At 47.2% G+C, this 22,405-nt stretch overlaps 1 protein-coding gene across 3 annotated transcripts in view; it reads left to right on the forward strand.

Annotated features, from left to right (window-relative positions):
- The window catches only part of LOC139233970 (rho GTPase-activating protein 27-like), a 164,188-nt gene that overhangs the window by 93,209 nt on the left and 48,574 nt on the right, over positions 1 to 22,405 (forward strand). For all 3 annotated transcript variants that reach the window (XM_070864692.1, XM_070864693.1, XM_070864694.1), the window contains exons 2-5: positions 8,678 to 9,079; positions 11,895 to 12,125; positions 15,452 to 15,532; positions 18,409 to 18,540. In XM_070864692.1, the coding sequence (XP_070720793.1) occupies positions 8,678 to 9,079; positions 11,895 to 12,125; positions 15,452 to 15,532; positions 18,409 to 18,540 (846 nt within the window). The remainder of the gene's footprint in view (positions 1 to 8,677; positions 9,080 to 11,894; positions 12,126 to 15,451; positions 15,533 to 18,408; positions 18,541 to 22,405) is intronic.

The raw sequence follows: 22,405 nt of genomic DNA on the forward strand, positions 1-22,405 counted from the left end.
AACAGACCTAGACATGAGGGGAGGAAAGTCCCAGTGGTGGCGAGCTTTGGGAACCATCGGTCCAAAATCACATGTTCCTCTCAAGCTCGCTACACTCACCATAGGTCATGTGCTATATACTGTATCCCAAAATGTTATTTCTGAAAGCAATCTATCTAATTTGCATTTGAATTAATCAATAATATCTGCTGTCATCATCTCCCTCGGGAGCCTGTTCCATCAATTGACCACTCACTCACGGAAATTATGGCCCACATTTTACTGGAGTTAAACATCTCGTGACGTGCCCCATTAGTTTGACTTTTTCAGTGCCCTTCACAGCTCAAAGTTTTTCTTGCGCCGTAACTTGCTGGGCGTGCGAGCTGATAACAGCGCGGTGAGGGCAACGTGGTATTGGAACCTTCGTGAACAATGGGACCGACAGTGATTAGTGTGCAAAATTAAAGCGCATGGCATTGGGGGTAATGTATTGACGTGGATAGAGAACTGGTTGGCAGACAGGAAGCAAAGAGTAGGAATAAACGGGTCCTTTTCAGAATGGCAGGCAGTGACTAGTGGGTTACTGCAAGGTTCAATGCTGGGACCCCAGCTATTTACAATATACATTAATGATTTGGATGAAGGAATTGAATGTAATATCTCCAAGTTTGCAGATGACACTAAGCTGGGTGACAGTGTGAGCTGTAAGGAGGATGCTAAGAGGCTGCAGGGTGACTTGGACAGGTTAGGTGAGTGGGCAAATGTATGGCAGATGCAGTATAATGTAGATAAATGTGAGGTTATCCACTTTGGTGGTAAAAACAGGAAGGCAGAATGTTATCTGAATAGTGACAGATTAGGAAAAGAGGAGGTGCAACGAGACCTGGGTGTCATGGTACATCAGTCATTGAAAGTTGGCATGTAGGTATAGCAGGCGGTGAAGAAGACAAATGGCATGTTGGCCTTCATAGCGAAAGGATTTGAGTATAGGAGCAGGGAGGTCTTACTGCTGTTGTACAGGGCCTTGGTGAGGCCACACCTTGAATATTGTGTACAGTTTTGATCTCCTAATCTGAGGAAGGACATGCTTGATATTGAGCGAGTGCAGCGAAGGTTCAGCAGACTGATTCCCGGGATGGCAGGACTGACATATGAAGAAAGACTGGATCAACTAGGCTTATATTCACTGGAATTTAGAGGAATGAGAGGGGATCTCATAGAAACATATAAAATTCTGATGGGATTGGACAGGTTAGATGAAGGAAGAATGTTCCCGATGTTGGAAAGTCCAGAACCAGGGGTCACAGTCTAAGGATAAGGGGTAAGCCATTTAGGACCAAGATGAGGAAAAACTTCTTCACTCAGAGAATTGTGAACCTATGGAATTCTCTATACAGATAGGTGTTGAGGCCAGTTCGTTAGATATATTCAAAAGGGAGTTAGATATGGCCCTTACAGCTAAAGGGATCAAAGGGTATGGAGAGAAAGCAGGAATGGGGTACTGAAGTTGTATGATCAGCCATGATCATATTGAATGGTGATGCAGGCTCGAACAGCCGAATGGCCTAATCTTGCACCTATTTTCCATGTTTCTATGTTTCTATGTATCTCCTCACCAATGCAATTTAAGGATTGAGAAAGAAACAGAGAAATGACAGAGAAGGAGGGTGAATTAGAGTCAATTCAGGATTAAGAGAGCGAAAAAAGACACTGAAATGAAAATGAAGGGAAAAAATTATTATTTGGGATTGCTATCATCTTTAAGGACAATTTACCACCTGAAGGAATGAGACCCCACAGTATAAATTGTTCAATTGTTTGGCCAGAGAGGTTGATTGGTATTACATTATCAATTATAAAATTGTTAAAGTGGTACTTGCACTGTTAAGTGCCAGATTTAACTTTCTGTGGCGCATTTAAAGGGCAATTAATGTGCAAATCCAGCATGTTTTAAAAAATAATGGGATGGCTAAGAGCAAGATATGCAAAGCACACAGTGGAGCAGTGTAATTCAACCAGCAGGTTCTGGAGATATGCAACTCACAGCGTTTCACTTAATCCTCTGAACTGGCTGGTCGATTTGCACATTAGTAACAGTGTGTGTTGTTAACACGCTGTTATCTTTCGAGAATAGACCCGGCCCATTGCTTCCGCAGGTTAGTTTTGAACATCCCATGGATATTGAGATTACACTCCTGGTAAAATATTTAGGCCCTGTAATTACAAGTAAGATGCTAGTGGATGAAGGGTTAATACATTTGCCTGAAATATCACTCTGGTATTTTAGTAGAAGCACTAACACATTAAGTAGGCTAATGCCTTCACTGACAAGGAAGCTTAAAATAACTGCCAGACAACTGGAAAAGCTTTGTATACAAGTAGCCATGCGCTTGGTATTTTGCAGGAATAGCTGCTTACATTGGGGAGAGGAAAAGGCAATGCTTTGTGTGGCCTTTTACATAGAATTATTGGGGATAAAATTGCGCCTTTCTCTTAAGTGTCGGCCACGGGTCGGTAAAGAGTCACCGCTTGGTTGGCGCGGAGGCGCCGCCATTTTGAAAATGGCCTTCCTTTCTTTTTGGAGCGGTGCACGGGACCGCCCCGAGCGTCTTCCCACCCTGTCGGGCACGCGCCAACCCCTTACCGACTGGCGGTAACGCCCTTTCTGCCCCGCTTGGGAAATTTCCCTGCGAGAGCGGATCAACCACCGCTCAGTGCCCCTGACAGCTTTTCCCTGCGGGAAGCTTCTTGTGACTGGGTGGCGTGTCCACCCTTAAAGGACGGCCCGACAATGGTGGCCACAGGTTCGGCCGGGCGTCCAACAGGCAGCCCAGCACCCTCTCTTGGGTACCGGGACGCTAGCCCGGTCGAAACCCTCCCCGGTGGCCCAGTGTTTGCCACTAAAGTGGCTTCAGAGTTTGCAGCGGCCCTCCCCTTTAACTGAAGGGGAGGAACGTTGTTACGAGTCAGCGCGGTGCTGATGACTCGGAGGGATGGCCGTTCCGACCCGTCCGTATTTCCACCCCGCTGACGACGCTATATCCGTCCTGCTGCAAAAAAACCCAAAGAGCTGAATTTCATGCATTGGGGCGGACAGAACACTTAAACAACGGAAGGTGTGCCCCGTTTGGAGTGGAGGGCAATTTCGGCCCTGGTCTACAGCACAGAAATAGGCCATTCGACCAAACTGGTCTAAGCCAGCCTTTTTGCTCTCCTCCCATCGTTCTTTAACTAACCCTATCAGCCGTATGTCATTTGCATGGGTGATATTAAGAAAACATTTTGCCCTTCTCCTTACCATTGCATCCGAAGAGAAATGGTTCTTTTTGTTGACTGGTTCTGTATTATGATTTTTACAGTAATAGAATGCAGCTGACTGTAAGAAAAAGAGAATTTATATAGCATCTTTCACAACCTCAGGATGTCTCAAAGCGCTTTACAGCCAATTAAATACTTTTGAAATGTAATCACTATTGTAATTTAGAAAACATGGTGGCCAATTTGCACACAGCAAGGTCCCACAAACAGCAATGAGATAATGACCAGATAATCTGTTTCAATGATGGTGCTTGAGGGATACATTTTGGCCAAGACACTGGGGAGAACTCTCCTGCTCTTCTTCAGATAGTGCCATAAGATTTGTTACGTGCACCTGAGAGAGCAGGCAGGGTCTCGGATTTACATCTCATCTGAAAGGCATACCCTCATTGCTGCACTAAAGTAGGACTTGAACCCACAATCTTCTAACTCAGATGAGAGAGTGCTACTACTGTGCCAAAGCTGACATCTGTAACTCTAGTAAAACATGTGGCAGTTTGATTTTACATAGAATATACAGCACAGAAACAGGCCATTTGGCCCAATCCAACCTGTCCATACTGGTGTTTATGCTTCACTCGAGTCTCCTCCCAACCTTTCTCAGCTAACTGTCAGCATAATTCTCTCTTCCCTTCTCCCTTGTAAGGGGTGGTTTGCCGGGGGTCAGCGGTTCCGAATCGCTCCCACACCCTTGGCTCTAGACACTCGAATTATGAAGGGACTGTGACAGACTTGGACAGACAATTGGTTTCAAGGTAGGAAGCAGGTATGGCTTTATTGTGTTTAAAAAGAAGTAAAATGCACACCTTTAATAACACACACAGACCAATACACACTGAGGGGTACAACACATTGAATAAATTGTCCAATTACAGTCTGTGGGGAAAAAAATACAGCTTAAACTCTAAATGGGATAAAGAGGAGAATGCAGATACATTTACACAAGTTATCCCAGCCTCCCTCCCCCAATTTCCCTAACTAACGAAGTTATAGCTCTGTGGGTTCAGGGGCCATGCTCACCAATCCCCTTTTTGACAGTTGCCGGTGAATCGCGGTTTCGGGGTTCGCTGCACTTGGCCTTCTAGGCGAGCTGTACCCCGGTCGGAGGAGAGGACTTCGGACTGCGTAGTCTTTGGTTGGGGTGCGTCTGTTGATGCGGTAAGTTGCGTTTTGGATGTATGGGGTAAGTACCCACTTTCTTTGGTTAGGAATAGTTTAGTTAGTCCCTTTTGGTAATTTCTCACCTGTTGGTCGTTCCGAAGTAGATTGTAGAGTGGAAATAAATATCGATTCTTCGGTTTTTGCTGAGTTGGTTTTGGTTGGTCGGTTCGCTGGTTGTGGTAGCCCGGGTTGTCAATTTGGTTGCTGACAACCTCCATTTCGTGGGCCTCGTGCTCAGTCGGTCCTTGATGATTTCTTGTAGTTTCCTTCACTACTCCATTTCTTCACTCCCCACCTCCGGCTGCTTGTGTCTGTCTGTGTTTGAGTCTGTGCTCTGCTGTTCGAGTCTGTGTCCTGCTTTCTGTGTTTCGTTCCTTGGTAAAACTGGGAATAGATATACCCACCAAAGGCTTTCTTATCTCCCTCCAAATCTAGCCCAGCTAACTGAAACTTGATTAAGTGGTTTTAATCTGGCGTTAATAGGCTTTTCGAAGTTGATGAGCTCTCCATTGTGCTAGTCTGGCCTGATCCAGAGATTTCTATGCCTGTTGAAAAGGTGTTGGAATATGTATGTGGCATTGTTTAAATGCTAATGTTTTCAAGGGGCAAGTTTCGAGGGTATACAGTTCCCAGATAATTTGATTAGTTCCAATGTCCAAACTGGCCCTTTAGATATTGACCCCACCCCTTTTCTTGCAGACCCAACATACACCTTTTAAAAATCCCAAATTCGATTAAAGTTCGTAGTTTTTTCCATGTGCACTTTAGGATTTCAAACTTTCTGGTAGATAGTTCCAAATTAAATTTCCTTTCCTATGAGTCCAAACACTGCGGGGGGGGGGGGTTCTCCATTAATGCACCCCCTTTTATCCCCTGCAGGCCTCGTCTGCCCCCTTAAAATTCACTTGTGTCCCAAAGTTTTCCTTCCATTTTAAAAGTCCAGAAAGGGATTCTTCTCCTCTGCAGGGGAAAGATACCTGGAATCTTTGCGAGATATTGGTAAATTCTACACCCTCATGTGTTTATCTAACTGGCTCTTAAATGCATCTATACTATTAGCCTCATATGCTCCCTGTGTCAGCAAGTTCCACATTCTTGACACTCTCTGGGTAAAGAAGTTTCTTCTGAATTCCCTATTGGATTTCTTGTATCGATGCTGAGTACTTTGCAGTTTGTACTTACCTTAGTAACACTGCACAAACATCCCAGTATCATCAGTCCAGAGGTCCCAGATTAGCTCTGAATGTTGCTTGTCCGATCTTTCAAATTCAAAAATGTGGATAGTTTTTTGGGGGGACTGGAATCATCAGTTCTGCAGGTCGCTCAGTGTTACATCACACGTCATTGGACATACCCAGAACAGGCAGAAAAACAGGCCAATTGAGCAGAGCTGAGTAAATCCTGGGAGGAAAGAAAAGTGAATCGATCCAAATGGACTCAGTCCAGATTGGGAAATGGCTATGCAGCTCTCTGCCATTTTAATGCTGTTTAGTTGCCACTGTCCAGCTGTGAAGGCTTCAATTGCTGTCCTGGTATCATTGCCCCCCTCTGATACCTAATAGAGATCTCACAATAGACAATTCCACACACACGGGAAGAAAACAGTGGTGTAGTCATTTTTTGTTGCAGTTTATAAAAGGGAACTCTCACTGCTTCTGGTCCACATTAGTCCTTTATCTACATGTGTTCTGGCTTATCAAAATGTTTTGTATTTGAAGCAATTTAATTGTAGTGCATTTTATTGTTTTATTGTAAACATAACACATGGATACCTTGCTACTAGAGATGTTGGCATGCTTTGCATGAAACAAATTGCAAGTTGTTGCTTTATTTTAGATTTTTAGGAACGGCTCTATTTCACCCAGTGAAAACTAGTCTTAAGAGAAAGTTCTCTATATTTTATTGCAGTAGTTTCACAATCTCGGGAAATCACTGACAAAAATGCTGTGGCTTTAACTTTTTTAATATAGTTGAAGTCCAAAGTCATTGGGAGGAGCGTCCAGGGAGCTGGTGAAGTCTCAATGTGAACTGGGCACACTGTGGGTCAGTCAATGACCTTTCACCTCCAGAAACTGTGTTCATTTGTAGCAGAGACAGATGGGATGAGACATTCTTCCGTCTTCCTGCTGTTGAGCTGCAATATGAAAGAAGTATGGGCAGTTTCAGGCCTAGTGGGCATGGGCCCACAGCACACAACTTTGTGCCGTTCCTTCATTGTCAGTGGGTCAAAATCCTGAAACTCCCTACCTTCACCACACGGACTGCAGTGGTTCAATAAGGCGGCTCACCACCATCTCTCAAAGGCAATTAGGAATGGGCATTAAACACTGGCCTTGCCAGCGACGCCCACATCCCATGAATGATTTTTTTTTTAAACTGGCACTAATCAGCAGTCTTGGGATCACAGGACGGCTAGTGCTGGGGCTGAAATGTACAGTAGTACAAGAGGTGGTGCTGGAGGCTTGAGAAAGGTCAAAGCTGCTGCCAGTGGTATCACTGACGAAAACACAGCACAAGTTGCACTGTAGCCCTTCAAACTGCGGGAGAGGAAATTGACTGAGGCACTGGCATAACTTTGATTTTAACATTCAGTCAATATAATTTTCACAGGTCAGTGTCTACTCCTGTACTCGCTCCACCGCAGCTTGTATGGTCAGCTGATTTAGTTGGTTTAAATTAGTGGTGCAGCTGAGTGACACGTGACATTCTCCCTCCTCCTTTAAGATCTCCTTAAAACCTACTTCTTTGACCAAGCCTCTCCTAATATCTCCTTATGTGACTTGCTGTAAAATGTTGTCTCATTATGCTCCTGTGAAGGGCCTTGGGATGTTTTACACGATATAAATGTTAAGCATGCTATATAAATGCACGGTGTGTTGTTGTTTAGGCGTTGACCAGGAAAATGCACCCACTGTTCCCACTGGTGTCACATTTCAGCAGTGATATACTACGCAGATTGTGCACTATTTCCTCATTGAATGTGCAATGGCAGTTCCCCACCCAACCCCTGGGTGATTCATACTGATCGTCCATTATTCTGTGTGGAGTGCCATGTTGAGTTTCCCAGACTAATTGGCACAGGGACCGTTGATGTAACGAGATAGTTATGCACCCAGGCCTTGTGGAACAGTTGACAAGCTACGGCTCAGATTTGTGTACCTTGCTGAAAGAGAAAGGCTAATGACAGGAGTACGAAGCATTGCCCCATGTTGCTGTTTGAGGGGCCTTGCTCTGTGTAAAGTGGCTGCCATCTTTACCCACACGATAACGGTGGCTGCATTTCAAAATAATGAATTGTATGTGAAGCACTTTGGGACATTTCAGAGAGACATGATATGGTATACAAATGGCAGTCTTTCCAGGCAGATTAATCTGCCAAGTGGTAAATGTGCAGACAGTAAGAGCTTTCATTACGACCATATTTGGACCCCGAGGTAGGAGATCTCCAAAGGATTGGGTGTCAGTGAGCCAAAAGGCCTTTTCTTGACATTAAAATAGCTTTCTCATTTTAAGATTCAGCAAAACCTCACTGGAAACTGAAATTGGAATGCTCTGAAGACATGATGAGGTGTAGTTTAGGGGGTACGGTAGCATAGTGGTTATGTCATTGGACTAGTGATCTGGAGATGTGAGTTGGCAGCCTGGCAGTTGGGGAATTTAAATTCAATTCAATAAATAAATCTGCAATAAAAAAAATATAGTATCAGTAATGGTGACCTTGAAACTATCGGATTATTGTAAAAAACCCATCTGGTTCACTAATGTCCTTCAGGGAAGAAAATCTGCTGTCCTTACTCGGTCTGACCTATATGTGACTCCAGACCCAAAGCAATGTGGTTGATTCTTAATTGCTCTCTGAAATGGTGGCCCACCATCTTGTCAAGGACAATTCGGGATGGGCAATAAATGCTGGCCTTGCCAGCGACACCCACATCTCAACAATGAATTAAACAAATATATATCAATGCAAGCTCTTTCTAAGATTTATTTATTAATTTGGGGAATTCTGAAATTAAATTGTAAAATGATATTGCTTATATGTATTACTTGTATGTGCTTGGAACCTACTGTGTTTTAGCCCAAAGATGTACTTCATTGATCGTGAAGCGCTTTGGGAGGTCCTGAGATGGTGAAAGGAGTGATGGAAATACTTTCTTTTCTTTTTCTAAATGGATTTAGCTGAATCTCATTTTTGTCTTCTTTATATTATTTTTCAAAGGTGTTTGAAGAAAATTCTGAGTCGGTGTATCAGAATGTCACAGAGCTGAGGAAGGAGCTTGCAGAGAAACAGTCAACTCCCAGCACTAGTTCAACTGGTCAGCTGGAACAATGGGAAACGCATACTGACCAAGCAACTGGACAACCCTTCTACTACAACGTGGTGACCGAAGAGACAACCTGGGACTCGCCGTTCGATAGCTCAGAGAGCAGGGAGCCCCAAACCCCGCGTTCCCGCAGTTCCAGTACAAGCAATCCCTTCGGAGAATGGGAATCACACGTCGATGAAGCTAGTGGTCAGCCCTACTTCTACAATCCAGTAACTGGGGAGACGACGTGGGAACCACCGGAACAACAGGAGGACGAAACAATAGACCCCATGAATAATCTCCGTGACCAGAGGGTATGTGACCATTTCGGTCTTGCTGGAAGGCCCAGCTCACTAAGTTTTGTCCCTGGCATGGAACTTCACCCACTAGGAGCACAGAATCGGGAATTTGGGTTTGAAGGTCGACGGTGTCCCCAGCATTTTCCTTCTATTCATTTAGTTGGATGTAATATCCTGTGGGCCCCACTGACCTCCATGCTCAAACTCCCAGTCTGCCTTCCTAGTCGGCAAAGCCCTGAGGCAGAGGGCAGGTTTATAAAATGTATTGTGTATATGCGTTAATAACTGCTTTGATGGGATGGGTGGTGGGGCAAACGTCTGGGATCCTGACAACAGTAAACTTAATAATTGCGTGACATTATTCAGTTAGAACAAAACCTTTTTCTCGGGACAAACAAATCCATTAAGCCCAACAAACCCCTCACCTTTTCATACACCAACCCCAGCTGCTCACCATCTCAACATAGCTCATCGCTCCTTTTCTGACCAAACATTCATGCAATTGTCCTTTGAATAATTTTTACACTATCGACCTTAATGGCCTCCCCTGCCAACTCTATGACCCTTTAAATGAAAAAATTTGCAACCTACTTAATCTACTAACATCCTGACTCCTGTCTCATTTTACTACATTTGCCTGGATTAATTTTGTGGATTCCCTTCAGAATCTTCTTGCTTTATATTTTGATTGGCTGTGAGGGACCTTTGTGTTTGTATTGTTTGTCCTCCATTCACCCTCCTGTTAAAAGAAACAATCTGGTAATGAATAAAAATGTCCTTGTATCTTGATATAATAAACTCCCGATTCCATCTTTTTATATCTTAATTGTTAACTATGGTAATAGCTCAGATGATAGAATTGATGTGCCCTACTATGTTTCATAGCTGAACACCGAGATTTAAATATCTCAAACATTCCGAAAAGGGTACCTGGAAAACGTTGACATTTTTGATCCTCAAAAGGTTTGACAAAATGAAGCAATTTGTCTTTCTTATTTTGAGGTGGGAAACGGGAAGCGAAATATTAAAGGGGAGAGTGACTTTGACAATTATTAGTCACTTATTAGCTCAGTTATTGAAGACAGAAAAGAAACCCCAAGTGAGGGCAGAGAACTACTAAAGAAAGAAAAGAAAGTAAAAACTTGCATTTGTATGTTTGGCTTAAACATTCACTGCCTTCACCATCAGCGTAACATGGCTACAGTGTGTACTATCTGCAGAATGCACTGCAGCAACTCGCCAAGGCTTCTTCAGCAGCACCTCCCAAATCCCCAACCTCCACCACCTAGAAGGACAAGGGCAGCAGGTGCATGGTAACACCAGCACCTCCAAGTTCCCCTCCAAGTTACACACATTCCTGACTTGGACATGTGTCGCCATTCTTTCATTGTCGCTGGGTTAAAATCCTGGTACTCCCTACCTAACAGCATTGTGGGAGCACCTTCACCACACGGACTGCAGCAGTTCAAGAAGAGGGCCCAGCACCACCTTCTCAAGGGATGGGCAGTAAATGCTGGCCTTGCCAGCGACGCCACACTCCGAAAATGAATGTTTTAAAAATAGCAACTTTCACAATCTCGGGACGTCCCACAGTGCTTCACAGCCAATAGGAAACACAATAGGCAGAATGCTGGGCTATTGTTTGGGCAGACTGTTGATGCCATGCTGATTGATCTAGTTGTCAAAGGGCCAGATACTGGATTAATTGCGCCATCGGTAATCATACATAATAAATATTTTCCAATGAAAATGCAGAGATATCAAAGGTCAAATCCCCAAATCTGGTATCTTAAAACCAACAGAAAAAAATTTCAGGGTGGTTGTTCTTTTTGTCTAAAGTCTGCTACATTGAACACAAACACAAGTAGTGTTGATATAATGAATGATATTTTAACGTACTGGATACCGATAGAAAAGGATAAACATGTCTATTTGAGATCTGTACTAAAACCATCTAAATACAAGTATCTGATTCTGGTTTCAGACTGCCACATTTAATATGCTCATTCTATCAAGAATTCAAGAAGGCCAACGAGGGATGGGCAATAGAAGTTGGCCTTTCTAGCCACGCCCATATCCTGAGAATCAATAGAAGAAATAATAAAATGATTATGCACCCTGTGCAGCATAATCGTACCCACTACCTGCATGAGCCCCAGATAGGTGGCAAAACAATATAGTACCTTCAGCTCATCCAAAAACCCAGTGCCCCAGAAACACCAGCCAGTGTCGTACTGAACTGCACCGATCAGAAGGTTCGATCCGCTATCCGTGCAGATCTTAGCCGTGGCAGCAGTTGAGCTGCTTCGTTTGGTCCCAGCTTCCCAAAATGGGGAGAGGAATGGTCAGCCAGGGTGCAGGCTCCTGATTGTGAACCATGCTGGAAATGCAGGCATGTTGTCCGTGACGCTTCCCGAGACGGAATAGCCGAGTGACGCTCACTATCTAGGCTCCCAAGTGAAGAATGCCCACAGGGGGGCATGGCGAATGTCACTATTTGACTACGGAAGGGTGTGCATAAAGGGCAATCCGTATCTGTGGAATAATATCCCAGCAAGGAGCTACTGTCTTCAGGAGAGGAGATCAGAACCTGTACATTTACTAAATATTCTTGTCGGCATAAACTTAGGACTAAAACAAACATAGAAATTTGGGCAGTACAGGGATGCAACCTACTGTCCTGGAGCCATCATTACATGTGGAATATTCGATCATCTCGGTCTATACATATTCCTGTAAACTTCAATCCCATTGCTAATCAGATCATTTGTGCAGCCACATCTTTGAAGTTTGCATGGTCAAAGTTCACCCCTTGAATCCTTCCTTTCAGCCTCCCACTCCAGAAGAGGATTACCCAGAATTGATTGACGAGAGCCCTCCGGGATACCGGGGTCACCGGCGGCAGCCGTCGTCATGGTCACAGGACGGGTACAGCGAACCGCAGTCGCCAGTGGACTCTCCATTGTACCAACCGATTGGTCCACAGACTCCGCCAGGCTGGTCCTACGAGATGGACCAAGATGGACAGCTGCTTTACACCAGTGAAGTTACCCAAGAAAAAGTAAGAGTGATATTACTGCACTTATGCAGCTGTAGTGTACCGTACAGCGTATGAGATTTCTCACTTTCTATTCTGAAGGTAACAGCCCAGTTTTTTCCCCAGAGTCTATGGCCAGGAAATGACAACATGGGAGACCAACACAGCAACACTTAATGCAATCATATTTTTCCCTTTGCTATCTTAATTAACCCATTTAAAATAAATGGCCTGATGCATCTGTTAAATTGGCAGAGGAAGAAATCTGATTCGATTGTATTTAGGGTTGGTATCAATTTCAAGGACAGTGCTTCTTATCTAATATAAATGGCCAAAAGCCATACGCCATTTACCCATCTATCTGGGAGGGTTACTGCCAATCTTCTCCCGGAGTTAGATCAACCAATCGGTCAGACCCAACCCCCCCCCCCCCCCCCCCACTCCCCGCCTCTCAAGGAAATTCCATGCCAATTTCCAGGTAACCCACTGCAACTCATTTCTCAATAAGCCCTGTTTGTTGACTTTCTTTCTAGACTGTCTTTCTAAGTAGAGATTTGAATGTAAATTTTACCAATGCATGCTTCCGACATGCAGTGCCAGCCGCTTGAGGTTTTGATCCAGGAGCAAGCATTTGTAAAATGTACTCTTCTGCGAGTGGGTCATTAATTAATTACAGAGAGAAAAAAATACATTTTAAGAACATAAGAAACAGGAGCAGGAGTAGGCCATCTGGCCCCTTGAGCCTGCTCCGCCATTCAATAAGTTCATGGCTGGTCTGATCTTGGTTTCAACTCCACTTCCCTGCCCACTCCCCATAACCCTTGATTCTTTTATCGTTCCAAAATCCCTCATTTTAAATGTTAGTAGAGACCGAAAAGGCCAGCAAAACTGTAATCGAACACTAATTAACAGACTCCTGCATACATATTTAAAGGATGCACTTATTTGTACTGCCAAAATGGCCAACATGCTCCACCCTTTGTTTCTGATCTCAGTCCTCTTGGAGGATAAGCCACACCCTGAAGTTTCACAGGAATGTGTCACTGGAACCGCCCATCCCAAGGTCTCACTGACTTTGCAAATTGTAACTCGATCCACTTTCGCTTCCTGAAGCAACAGAGAACAGCAAGGGCCAGCGGAAGTGCCTTACCCCAGTACAAGTGCATGTCTCCCCCAGCCGAAGTGCCTTACCCTAGTCCAAGTACATCCCTCTGCCCCACCCCCGCGCCCCCACCATAGATGGGGCATTGTGCACGGATTGTTAACAGGTTTATTGGATATGAAGTGAATAGTGACAGTGTCGTGACTTCTGGATATCATCCACTCCAACGATGTCCCTTGTAGGGGGTTGGAAGAAAGAGATCCGTTTTCCCTGAGTTCCCTCTCTCCCCTCCGATCCCCCCGCCCATGTCTTTCTCTCTCTCTCTCCCCCACCCCCCACCCCCCAGTCTCTCTCTCTCTCCACCCCCAGCCTCTCTCTCCACCCCCAGCCTCTCTCTCTCTTCCCCACCCCCCCGCCACCGCCTCCCCCCAGTCTCTCTCTCTCCCCCCAGTCTCTCTCTCTCTCTCTCCCCCCAGTCTCTCTCTCTCTCTCCCCCCAGTCTCTCTCTCTCCCCCCCCAGTCTCTCTCTCTCCCCCCCCAGTCTCTCTCTCTCCCCCCCCAGTCTCTCTCTCTCCCCCCCAGTCTCTCTCTCTCCCCCCCAGTCTCTCTCTCTCCCCCCCCAGTCTCTCTCTCTCCCCCCCCAGTCTCTCTCTCTCCCCCCCCAGTCTCTCTCTCTCCCCCCCCAGTCTCTCTCTCTCCCCCCCCAGTCTCTCTCTCTCCCCCCCCAGTCTCTCTCTCTCCACCCCCAGTCTCTCTCTCTCCACCCCCAGTTCTCCCTCTCCACCCCCAGTCTCTCTCTCTCCACCCCCAGTCTCTCTCTCTCTCCACCCCCAGTCTCTCTCTCTCCACCCCCAGCCTCTCTCTCTCTTTCCCCCCCCCCCCCGCCACCGCCTCCCCCTCAGTCTCTCTCTCTCTCCCCCCAGTCTCTCTCTCTCTCCCCCCAGTCTCTCTCTCTCTCCCCCCCAGCCTCTCTCTCTCCCCCCAGCCTCTCTCTCTACTCCCAGCCTCTCTCTCTACCCCAGCCTCTCTCTCTCTCTCTCGCCCCCCAGCCTCTCTCTCTCTCTTCCGCCCCCCAGCCTCTCTCTCTCTCTTCCGCCCCCCAGCCTCTCTCTCTCTCTTCCGCCCCCCAGCCTCTCTCTCTCTCTCTCCCCCCCCCCCAGCCTCTCTCTCTCCCCCCCCAGCCTCTCTCTCTACCCCCCAGCCTCTCTCTCTCTCTCTCTCTCTCTCACCCCCCAGCCTCTCTCTCTCTCTTCCCCCCCCCCCAGCCTCTCTCTCTCTCTCCCCCCCCCCAGGCTCTCTCTCTCTCTCTCTCCCCCCCCAGCCTCTCTCTCTCCCCCCCCTCCCCCCAGCCTCTCTCTCTCTCCCCCCCCCGCATCCTCTCTCTCTCTCTCTCCCCCCCCAGCCTCTCTCTCTCTCTCCCCCACCCCCAGCCTCTCTCTCTCCCCCCCCCCCCAAGCCTCTCTCTCTCTCTCTCTCCCCCCCCAGCCTCTCTCTCTCTCTTCCCCCACCCCCAGCCTCTCTCTCTTCCCCCAGCCTCTCTCTCTTCTCCCACCAGCCTCTCTCTCTCCCCCGCACTCCCCAAGCTCTCTGTCTCTCTCTCTCCCTCCCCTCCGCCCCAAGCTCTCGTTCTCCACCCTTCCCCCGCCCAGGCTCTCTCTCTCCTCCCCGCCGTTCCCCCTCCCCACCCCCCGGCTGCCTGCCGCCACCGTTCTCTCCCCGCTGCCACTCGTGGTTCATGGGAGGCTCACGGCTTGCGGAAGGCCCGGTCGGGTCGAAGGAGCCGGCTCGCGGAGGAGCAGCAGCTCGGTCGAACAACCCGTGGAGGAACAACATGGTCGGACTGATTGCAGGTCCCATTTCCGGTTCCGGTTCTGGGGGCGGAGTCTCCAGAGGACGCAGACACAGAAGGACAGACAATGTGCTGTACAAATAGTCAGTCCCATATTTAAATTTGCATGTGCAGTGCAGCGCACTGCTTTTCCCCAATTTAAAAGCATGCAGAGCCAGCAGTATAGCTTAGTGCTGCCATTGAACAGTCGTGGAGCTGCATTGTTGCCCTGTTGGACCTGCACTGTTGCTACAGCATTTCATCCCTCCTGAGTGGCTCCGTTCACTTTTCCGTATCAATCCAGAATCTTGGATTCTCAAACATTGGCTTCGGTGGTTAATTGTCCTACAGGACTGCCGCCTTTTGTACTATGAAAGTAATACTGTGTGACCTTGATTTGTATTGTGTTGTTCCTCGCAGTGGATACGGCACATTGACACCAATGGAAAGTTCTTTTACTATAATCCAGATGGAGCCAAATCCGAGTGGGAACTTCCACAGGTAGGAATTGCCATAAATATTGGAAATTGAGCTGTAAGGGAACCTTGATCAATAACTGCCATTCGCAAAGCGACAGCATCCTCTTTATGGCCACTTATTATGTATCTAAAAATAAAATCTCTCATATTGCCCTTTTCACAGAGGAGTTGATCCAAAGCACTTCACAGTCAATTAATTACTTTTGACGTGTCATCACTGCTGGTTAGTAGGCTAACCGTATGTATTTAGTGAGAACAAGGTGTACTTCATATGACAGCACATTACTGCATATTTATGGCCTTAGTGGTGGCATTGCTGCCTCTGAGACAGCAGGTGCAGGGTTCAAAGCCCACTCCAGACAGCCCTGGCAAGTGCAGGCTCTAGCTCTGTATTTGGGTTGACATCCAATGGGGAATACTTGCGTTGGTGGGTCTGGGTGATCCTCCCTCACAGTACGGGTTGTGGAAGGCCATAAAACCTTCCTGCCGTCTAGGACAAGTGGCCCTATGGACTGGTGTAAAGATGGTAATGGCCATCGGAGGAGCATTCACATCACAGCCTGTCAGATTGTAAATCAGCCTGCCTACCCCTCCACCGTGTCACACTGTTGTCTCCCAAGGGAAGAGTATGAAGAGACGACAACAACTGTACATTTAGTAAGGGTAATGGCCGTTGGACTATCCAGTTGACTCCAGACTCATTGCAGTTTGTGTGCTAAGACTATCAGTGCCCATTAGTGGGAGAAGGCAATGGGTGCGAAGAACTCTTACTGTAATGAGGAGATCACTTACAAAAGTCACAGAGACGTTAAATAAAATGAGTCCAAATTGCAGGCTAACGCCCTATTCAACTGGTGCTTCACATTTCCCACTGCGATCTGGTTTTTTTAATTGCCAGTGAGATCACTCCCCCAGAATCCAGTTGCATTGTTGGCTGGATTTCTCCGGTTTGCACTCTTAGTGAGCTTGAGGGTTATATTTGTCAGTCTCAAGAATGGAGGGATCTTCCAGTAACGGCAATGTCTTTTTAATCCACCTACTGTAAGATCAGGATGGATTGTAGTGAGGAATGGTCTCAACCTGGACCGATTCCAGTCAGATCGCCAGGTATGGGATTAGATCCTCCAGGACCATCGCCCAAATATCCTGTCCTTGGGTTCAGAATAAAATCTGACCTGTGTTGGTTATCTCTTACTCAGTAAAAGCATCCGAAGGTTAGTATTGACCTGAACTGTTGGCTTTTGGTCTTTATGATTCCGTTGTGGCTCAGTGGGTAGCACTCTCACCTCTGAGTCAGAAGGTTGTGGGTTCCAGTCCCATTCCAGAGACTTGAGCAGAACAATCTAGGCTGACACTCCAATACTGAAGCTGTTCCCATCCTTTGGGAATTGTTGCTGTATCAACAATTTATTGTTCTAGTTTAAACTTTATTCTGAAAATCTTTATTATGAAAATCTCTCTTCCTCTTTTCATCAAGGCATTGATTCCTTGTTGGAGCACTGTTCCAAAGATGCTACTCACTCTCCAGTACATCAGATATGTGTGAACTTAGACAGCAAAGCCCCGATTGTAGCCCACATCTAAGTGGAGGAAACCGGGCCAGGGGGCCAATTAAAATTAGGGCAATTACATTCCCGCTTTGGTCCCGTTGCCATCTATAACGTATTTGCTTCATGGGTTCTTTGCTTAAGAATTCATAGCAGCACATTGCTTTTAAGAACTGGTTTAACAATCACACTACACATTACCAGTTCATCCACCAGGCTCACAACCACCTGCCTCATAGTGGATCCCCCGAACCCAACTGGCTGGGGTTTTATTAAGTCTTGTGAACATCAAGTGACTGGCTAAGCCACTTACAACTCAACAGCTCTACAAACCTGTGAGCATCCTCACGAGTGCATACATTACACCACCCTGCCATGTCCTGTTGTTAACAAATTATTTAAAGCAGGCGAGCGGGATACCCGTAGGAAGTAAGCGGGGTCCTTCTTTTTTTAATATGCTGTTCGGATCCTGATGATGTCATTGGGATCCAACTGCAATTTTAGTCGGAGGCGGGAGTGAGGGAGCAGTTACATTTTTCCCACCAGGGCAGACCAGCTCGGGGGAGGAATTGGGGCCAGAAGAGGCCCCGGCAGATATTTTGTCAAATTTAATCTGAGGTCTCCTTGCAAGCCAGGAGGAGCAGGAGTGTTGTTCTGGGTCTCACAAGGAAACCTTGGACTTTCTTGCACTGGGTTCCCCCGCCCCGCCCCCGCTCCCGCTGATCGTTTCCCATGGGTCCCCTGCTGTGACCACTAACCGCCGAATTCCCGCCCCCACCTAGAACTGGCCAGGTTCGGACAGGACTCCGGGAAAATTTATGGAGTTAAGGTTGGCCATGTCTCCACATGCCTGGACTCCCCCGATTTCGCCCCTCTGCTTCAGGGCTTGCATGCAACTTACCTGCACCACACACCGCCCCCCCGCCCCAACGCTCCTCCATTAAAATTGGGACCTGAGATTTGGTGGGCTATGTGTGGAGGTTGCAGGGTAGATCACAGCCGACCCTCCAGTCTTCTCACCCAACGTGCACACACATACGCTTTCAGCAGGAGCCACTATGTAATCATTAGGCTAGGAATAAGCCCTCTTCCCAGCCAGTCATTTATCCTGTGCAGGTACAACATGTTACTGTTCCACACTGTCTGCACACCATTGCGTCCTGTAACCCAATGGAGTTGCACCTCTTTCCTTTTACATGAGAAAGGACCTTTTCCAGGGGTGATTGAGAAATTACCATTTTCCATCTGCTCCTACTCTATCCTTCCAAGTATAGGTAGCATGTACAACTCTTCAGGCTATTTGACCCTGTCTATGCGAGAGGAATAACTGATGTTTTCACCCGTCCTCCAGTATGGAACTCCCTCCAATCAGCTAAGTGCAGGGAATGAAGTGGACCAAGAAGGAAATTTTGTTTTCAAAAACTGGCGCCATGGCTTGGCGTTGAAACCAGTTCCACCATTGCGCTCCGATACTGAGGAGAAGGTGAGTGAAGTGATCAATCTCTACATGGAGCTCTCTCAAGTTTTTAGCCTTAGGAGCACTTACTGACTGGGGCTGGGTGGTGCAGTTGGGTTAGATGCTGACCTTTCACCTCTGGTACCTGGGCTTAAATCTAGACTTATGGGGTGAAAGTCTCTTTTGTCATCTCATAACTTAAATTTACCCTCTACATTCGAGGAGCAGCGGGAGATCGTAGCAGAGGTGCGGCGAGTGTTTTTGTGGAGGAGGAGCGGCGAGATATCATGGCGGAGGTGCGGCGAATGAGGGTACGGGGCCCAGAAGGGCCGAGAGCCCAGGGGCAGCACTGGCCAGCCCACACTGCAATATGTGTGCACACTAGGTCCGTGCAGCAGAGCAGGTCTCCAGTCATCCTGGTTAATCCTTGCCACTTGCCATTCTGTCAAGCCCGTGTGGTGGCTGGTGTGCAACGGTCATCACACGTTAAAAAAATCCACGCACAGACGTCGTCCATCCCTGGAGTTCAGGAATATCAAGTCCTTCATTGAAACATCTGTGAACTCATGTGGAAGCAAGTCATCCTCGTTCGAGGGACCGCCTAAGATGAGTAAGGGTCCTGTGTGGAATTCGTCCAGTCGGACTAATGTGCATGGGACCTCCTGGCTGCTGATGGGGATTGACAGACCCTACCCCTCCCCCTGACGGTCCCGATTACCTTGAGGGGGGGAGGACGGTTGGGGGCGGGGGAGAGGGAGGTTTGGGGGGTGTTAAAATTGAAAACTGACTTTTAGCCATTGCCAATCCTGTCCCCAGTATGTGTGATTATCAATCTCACTTGGAGAAGGCAATAGGATGCTTGGTGTTGGAGTCAAACTGGGGTAAAGTTGAATTGTTGGAAGCGATGGGTGGTGATCCTCTTCGAACCTGGTGCATTTGAGCTGGGAGTAGACAGTGAAAAGTTACCAATTACCCCTCGTGGATATTCAGCACCATGATGATCACAAACACACTAATACATTTGCTAAAATAAGTGGTTATCTTGACTGGAATATTGCACAGACAGGTGCCAGTACAAGCCAAGTGTGAGTTTATGGGACCTTGGAGCAGTTTTCTTCAAGCAAGTATAAAGAGGATAGCTTGTCCTTGTTTCCATGTTATTGGAAAACAATGCACGTTGTTACCCTCTGACCCATCTGGGAAGGAGACTGGTGTTCTTCTTTTAGCATCACCAGTCTCCGAATAAAATTATGATTTGTGCTTCTTTCGTGAACCATAAGCAATTCTGTAGTTTGACTAATTTACCAATTTGTTAATTGACTTTCATTGCCCGTGAGACCTCCTGCTGATCACAGGTCAGTCCCAGCCACTGTTTCAATGGGCATGTGCCAGTGTGCCAATCTGATTGATTCTCTTCATGCTACACCAAAGATAATTTGCCATAACTATATCTCAGGAGCAGATTGTGTCCAATGCCAGCTGTGCTGGTGGAAACAGTTGTGTGAGATCGCCAAGTTTTCTGGGTTAGGGCCAGGTCTGTGTTGCAGACTGTGTTTCACAGGGAGCTGGGTCAAGGCTGGCCAAACCTTCTTTAAGGCACTCACAATTATTAAGTGGAACAAACATGTTCCAACTTACTCTGTCCACTCAGCCCCTGTGAGCTGCTGACTTCATCTGGGGACAGATGCTGTCGGCAAACAATGTGAGCCCCAAAATCTCTCCATCGAATTCTATCACAGGATGTACCGCAGGAAGGAGATCCATCAGTGGCCACTCTGACCTCGGCCAGTTTTGTGGGGTCGGGGGTCACTAGTGTTTTGAGAGCGGTGCCTGGGTCATTTACTGAGCTGCTGGAGAACCCGCCTCAGGTTCTGGGATGAAAGCTCGAACACCTTGCTCCAAAATAGGTCACAACGTCCCTCCTCTTCAGTTAAAGGGGAGGGCTGCTGCAAGCTCTGCATTTAGTTTAGTTTGGCCCACTGGCCCACCAGGGAGGGTTTTGGCTGGGCCAGCAACCCAGTACGTAAGAGGGGATGCCGAGCTGCCTGTTGGCGATCCGGCCGAACACATAGCTACCATTGTCAGGCTGACCTCACAGACGGCCAACAATTTAAATAAAATGGAGGTGCCGTGAGGGCGCCCTCCCCTTTAAGGGCAGACGTGCCGCCCAGGCTCACACAGCTTCCCGCCAGGGAAAGCTGTCAGTGGCCCCGACCAGCGGCTGCTCCACTCCCGCCGGGGCAATTTCACACGGGTCAATTTCCCATGGGAGTCAGAAAGCGGGTCAGCGCCGGTTGATGTGGGGTCGGCGTGTGTCCAATGGGCGGCTCCTCGGGAAGTGCAGAGGCCCGTTCCTGCCGCTCACTGCCTGGGGGCAATACAGGCAGGGTCAGCCCATCTGTCTTCCCCTAGTCGGTACAGCCTATCCGCTCCATTACCGCCTCTTAGAGCTCTTAAGAAGGAGTCAATTTCAGCCCCAAGATGTCTTACTGCAATTACATAGAGCCCTGGTAAGATCACACCTGGAGTATTGTGAGCAGTTTTGGTCTCCTTACCTAAGGAAGGCTATACTTGCCATAGAGGGAGTGCAACGAAGGTTCACCAGACTGATTCCTGGGATGGGGGATTGTCCTATGAGGAGAGATTGAGTAGACTAAGCCTATATTCTCTGGAGTTTAGAAGAATGAGAGGTGACCGCATTGAAACATATATTACATAGCTTGTCAGGGAAGATGCAGGGAGGATGTTTCGCCTGGCTGGGGAGTCTAGAACACGAGGTCACAGAATAAAGGGTCGGCCATTTAAAACTGAGATGAGGAGAAGTTTCCTTACTCAGAGCTTTGTGAATCTTTGGAATTCTCTATCCCAGAGGGCTGTGGAAGCTCAGTTATTGAGTATATTCAAGACAGAGAGCGATAGATTTTTGAATATTAAGGGAATCAAGGGACATAGACATAGTGCAGGAAAGTGGAGTTGAGGTAGAAGATCAGCCATAATCTTATTGAATGGCGGAGCTGGCTCGAGGGGCTGAAAGTCTACTCCTGCTCCTGTTTCTTATGCTCTTGTGTTGGATTTTCTTCCGCTGTCCACCTAGATTGCACTAGTTTCCCAGGAAATTTGGGGCTATGGTCACTTACTACTGGTCCAAGTGGAAGTCATTGTCGGGACTCGATGCAACTGGTCTCTCCATTCGTGCGTTCTATATTACAGGCAGTGCTCTATGGAGACAATTCAATGATTCAGATTGCCCAAGCTTGAAGCGAGTGGCTTTTGGAGATAGGATGACAACTCAGTGCAGATTCTTTGCGTCATGCCCCCTTCCAGAATGCTGGATCAGTTTACCTCTATAGCTATTTGACACCCTCCCTCTTTCCAGTTTAACAACAACTTCTTGCATTTATATGGTGCCTTTAACATAGTAAAACGCACCAAGGCATGTCACAGGAACGTACTCAGACAAAAAATTTCACCGAGCCAAAGAAGGAGCCCTGGTGACCAAAAGCTTGGTCAAAGTGGGGATTTTAAGGAGCATCTTTAAGGAGGAGAGAGAGGCAGAGAGGTTTAGGAAAGAAAATTCCGGAGCTTAGGGACTAGGCGACTAAAGACCTGGCTGCAGTGGTGGGGTGATGAAGAGGATGGACTCGAGGCCAGAATGCTGAAGCCACCCAGCTTCCAGTCCATGTAGTTCTGACTTCTCGCAACCCGTCAAGTGAGGCCTCAAGAACCCGATGACCTTGGGGGCTCAAACACAACACCGCATTGACTATATACTAGTCTGAATCAGGTCCAAAATATTGGTAACCATTTCTGATCATTTAGAGAACATTATTTTTGTGTTGTGTGTGTAATTTTGTACGGGACAGTGCACCGGTTTTTACAATGCAAAAAGGAA

The sequence above is a fragment of the Pristiophorus japonicus genome, chromosome 21 (genome assembly GCF_044704955.1).
Source record: "Pristiophorus japonicus isolate sPriJap1 chromosome 21, sPriJap1.hap1, whole genome shotgun sequence".
Classification (NCBI taxonomy): domain Eukaryota; kingdom Metazoa; phylum Chordata; class Chondrichthyes; family Pristiophoridae; genus Pristiophorus; species Pristiophorus japonicus.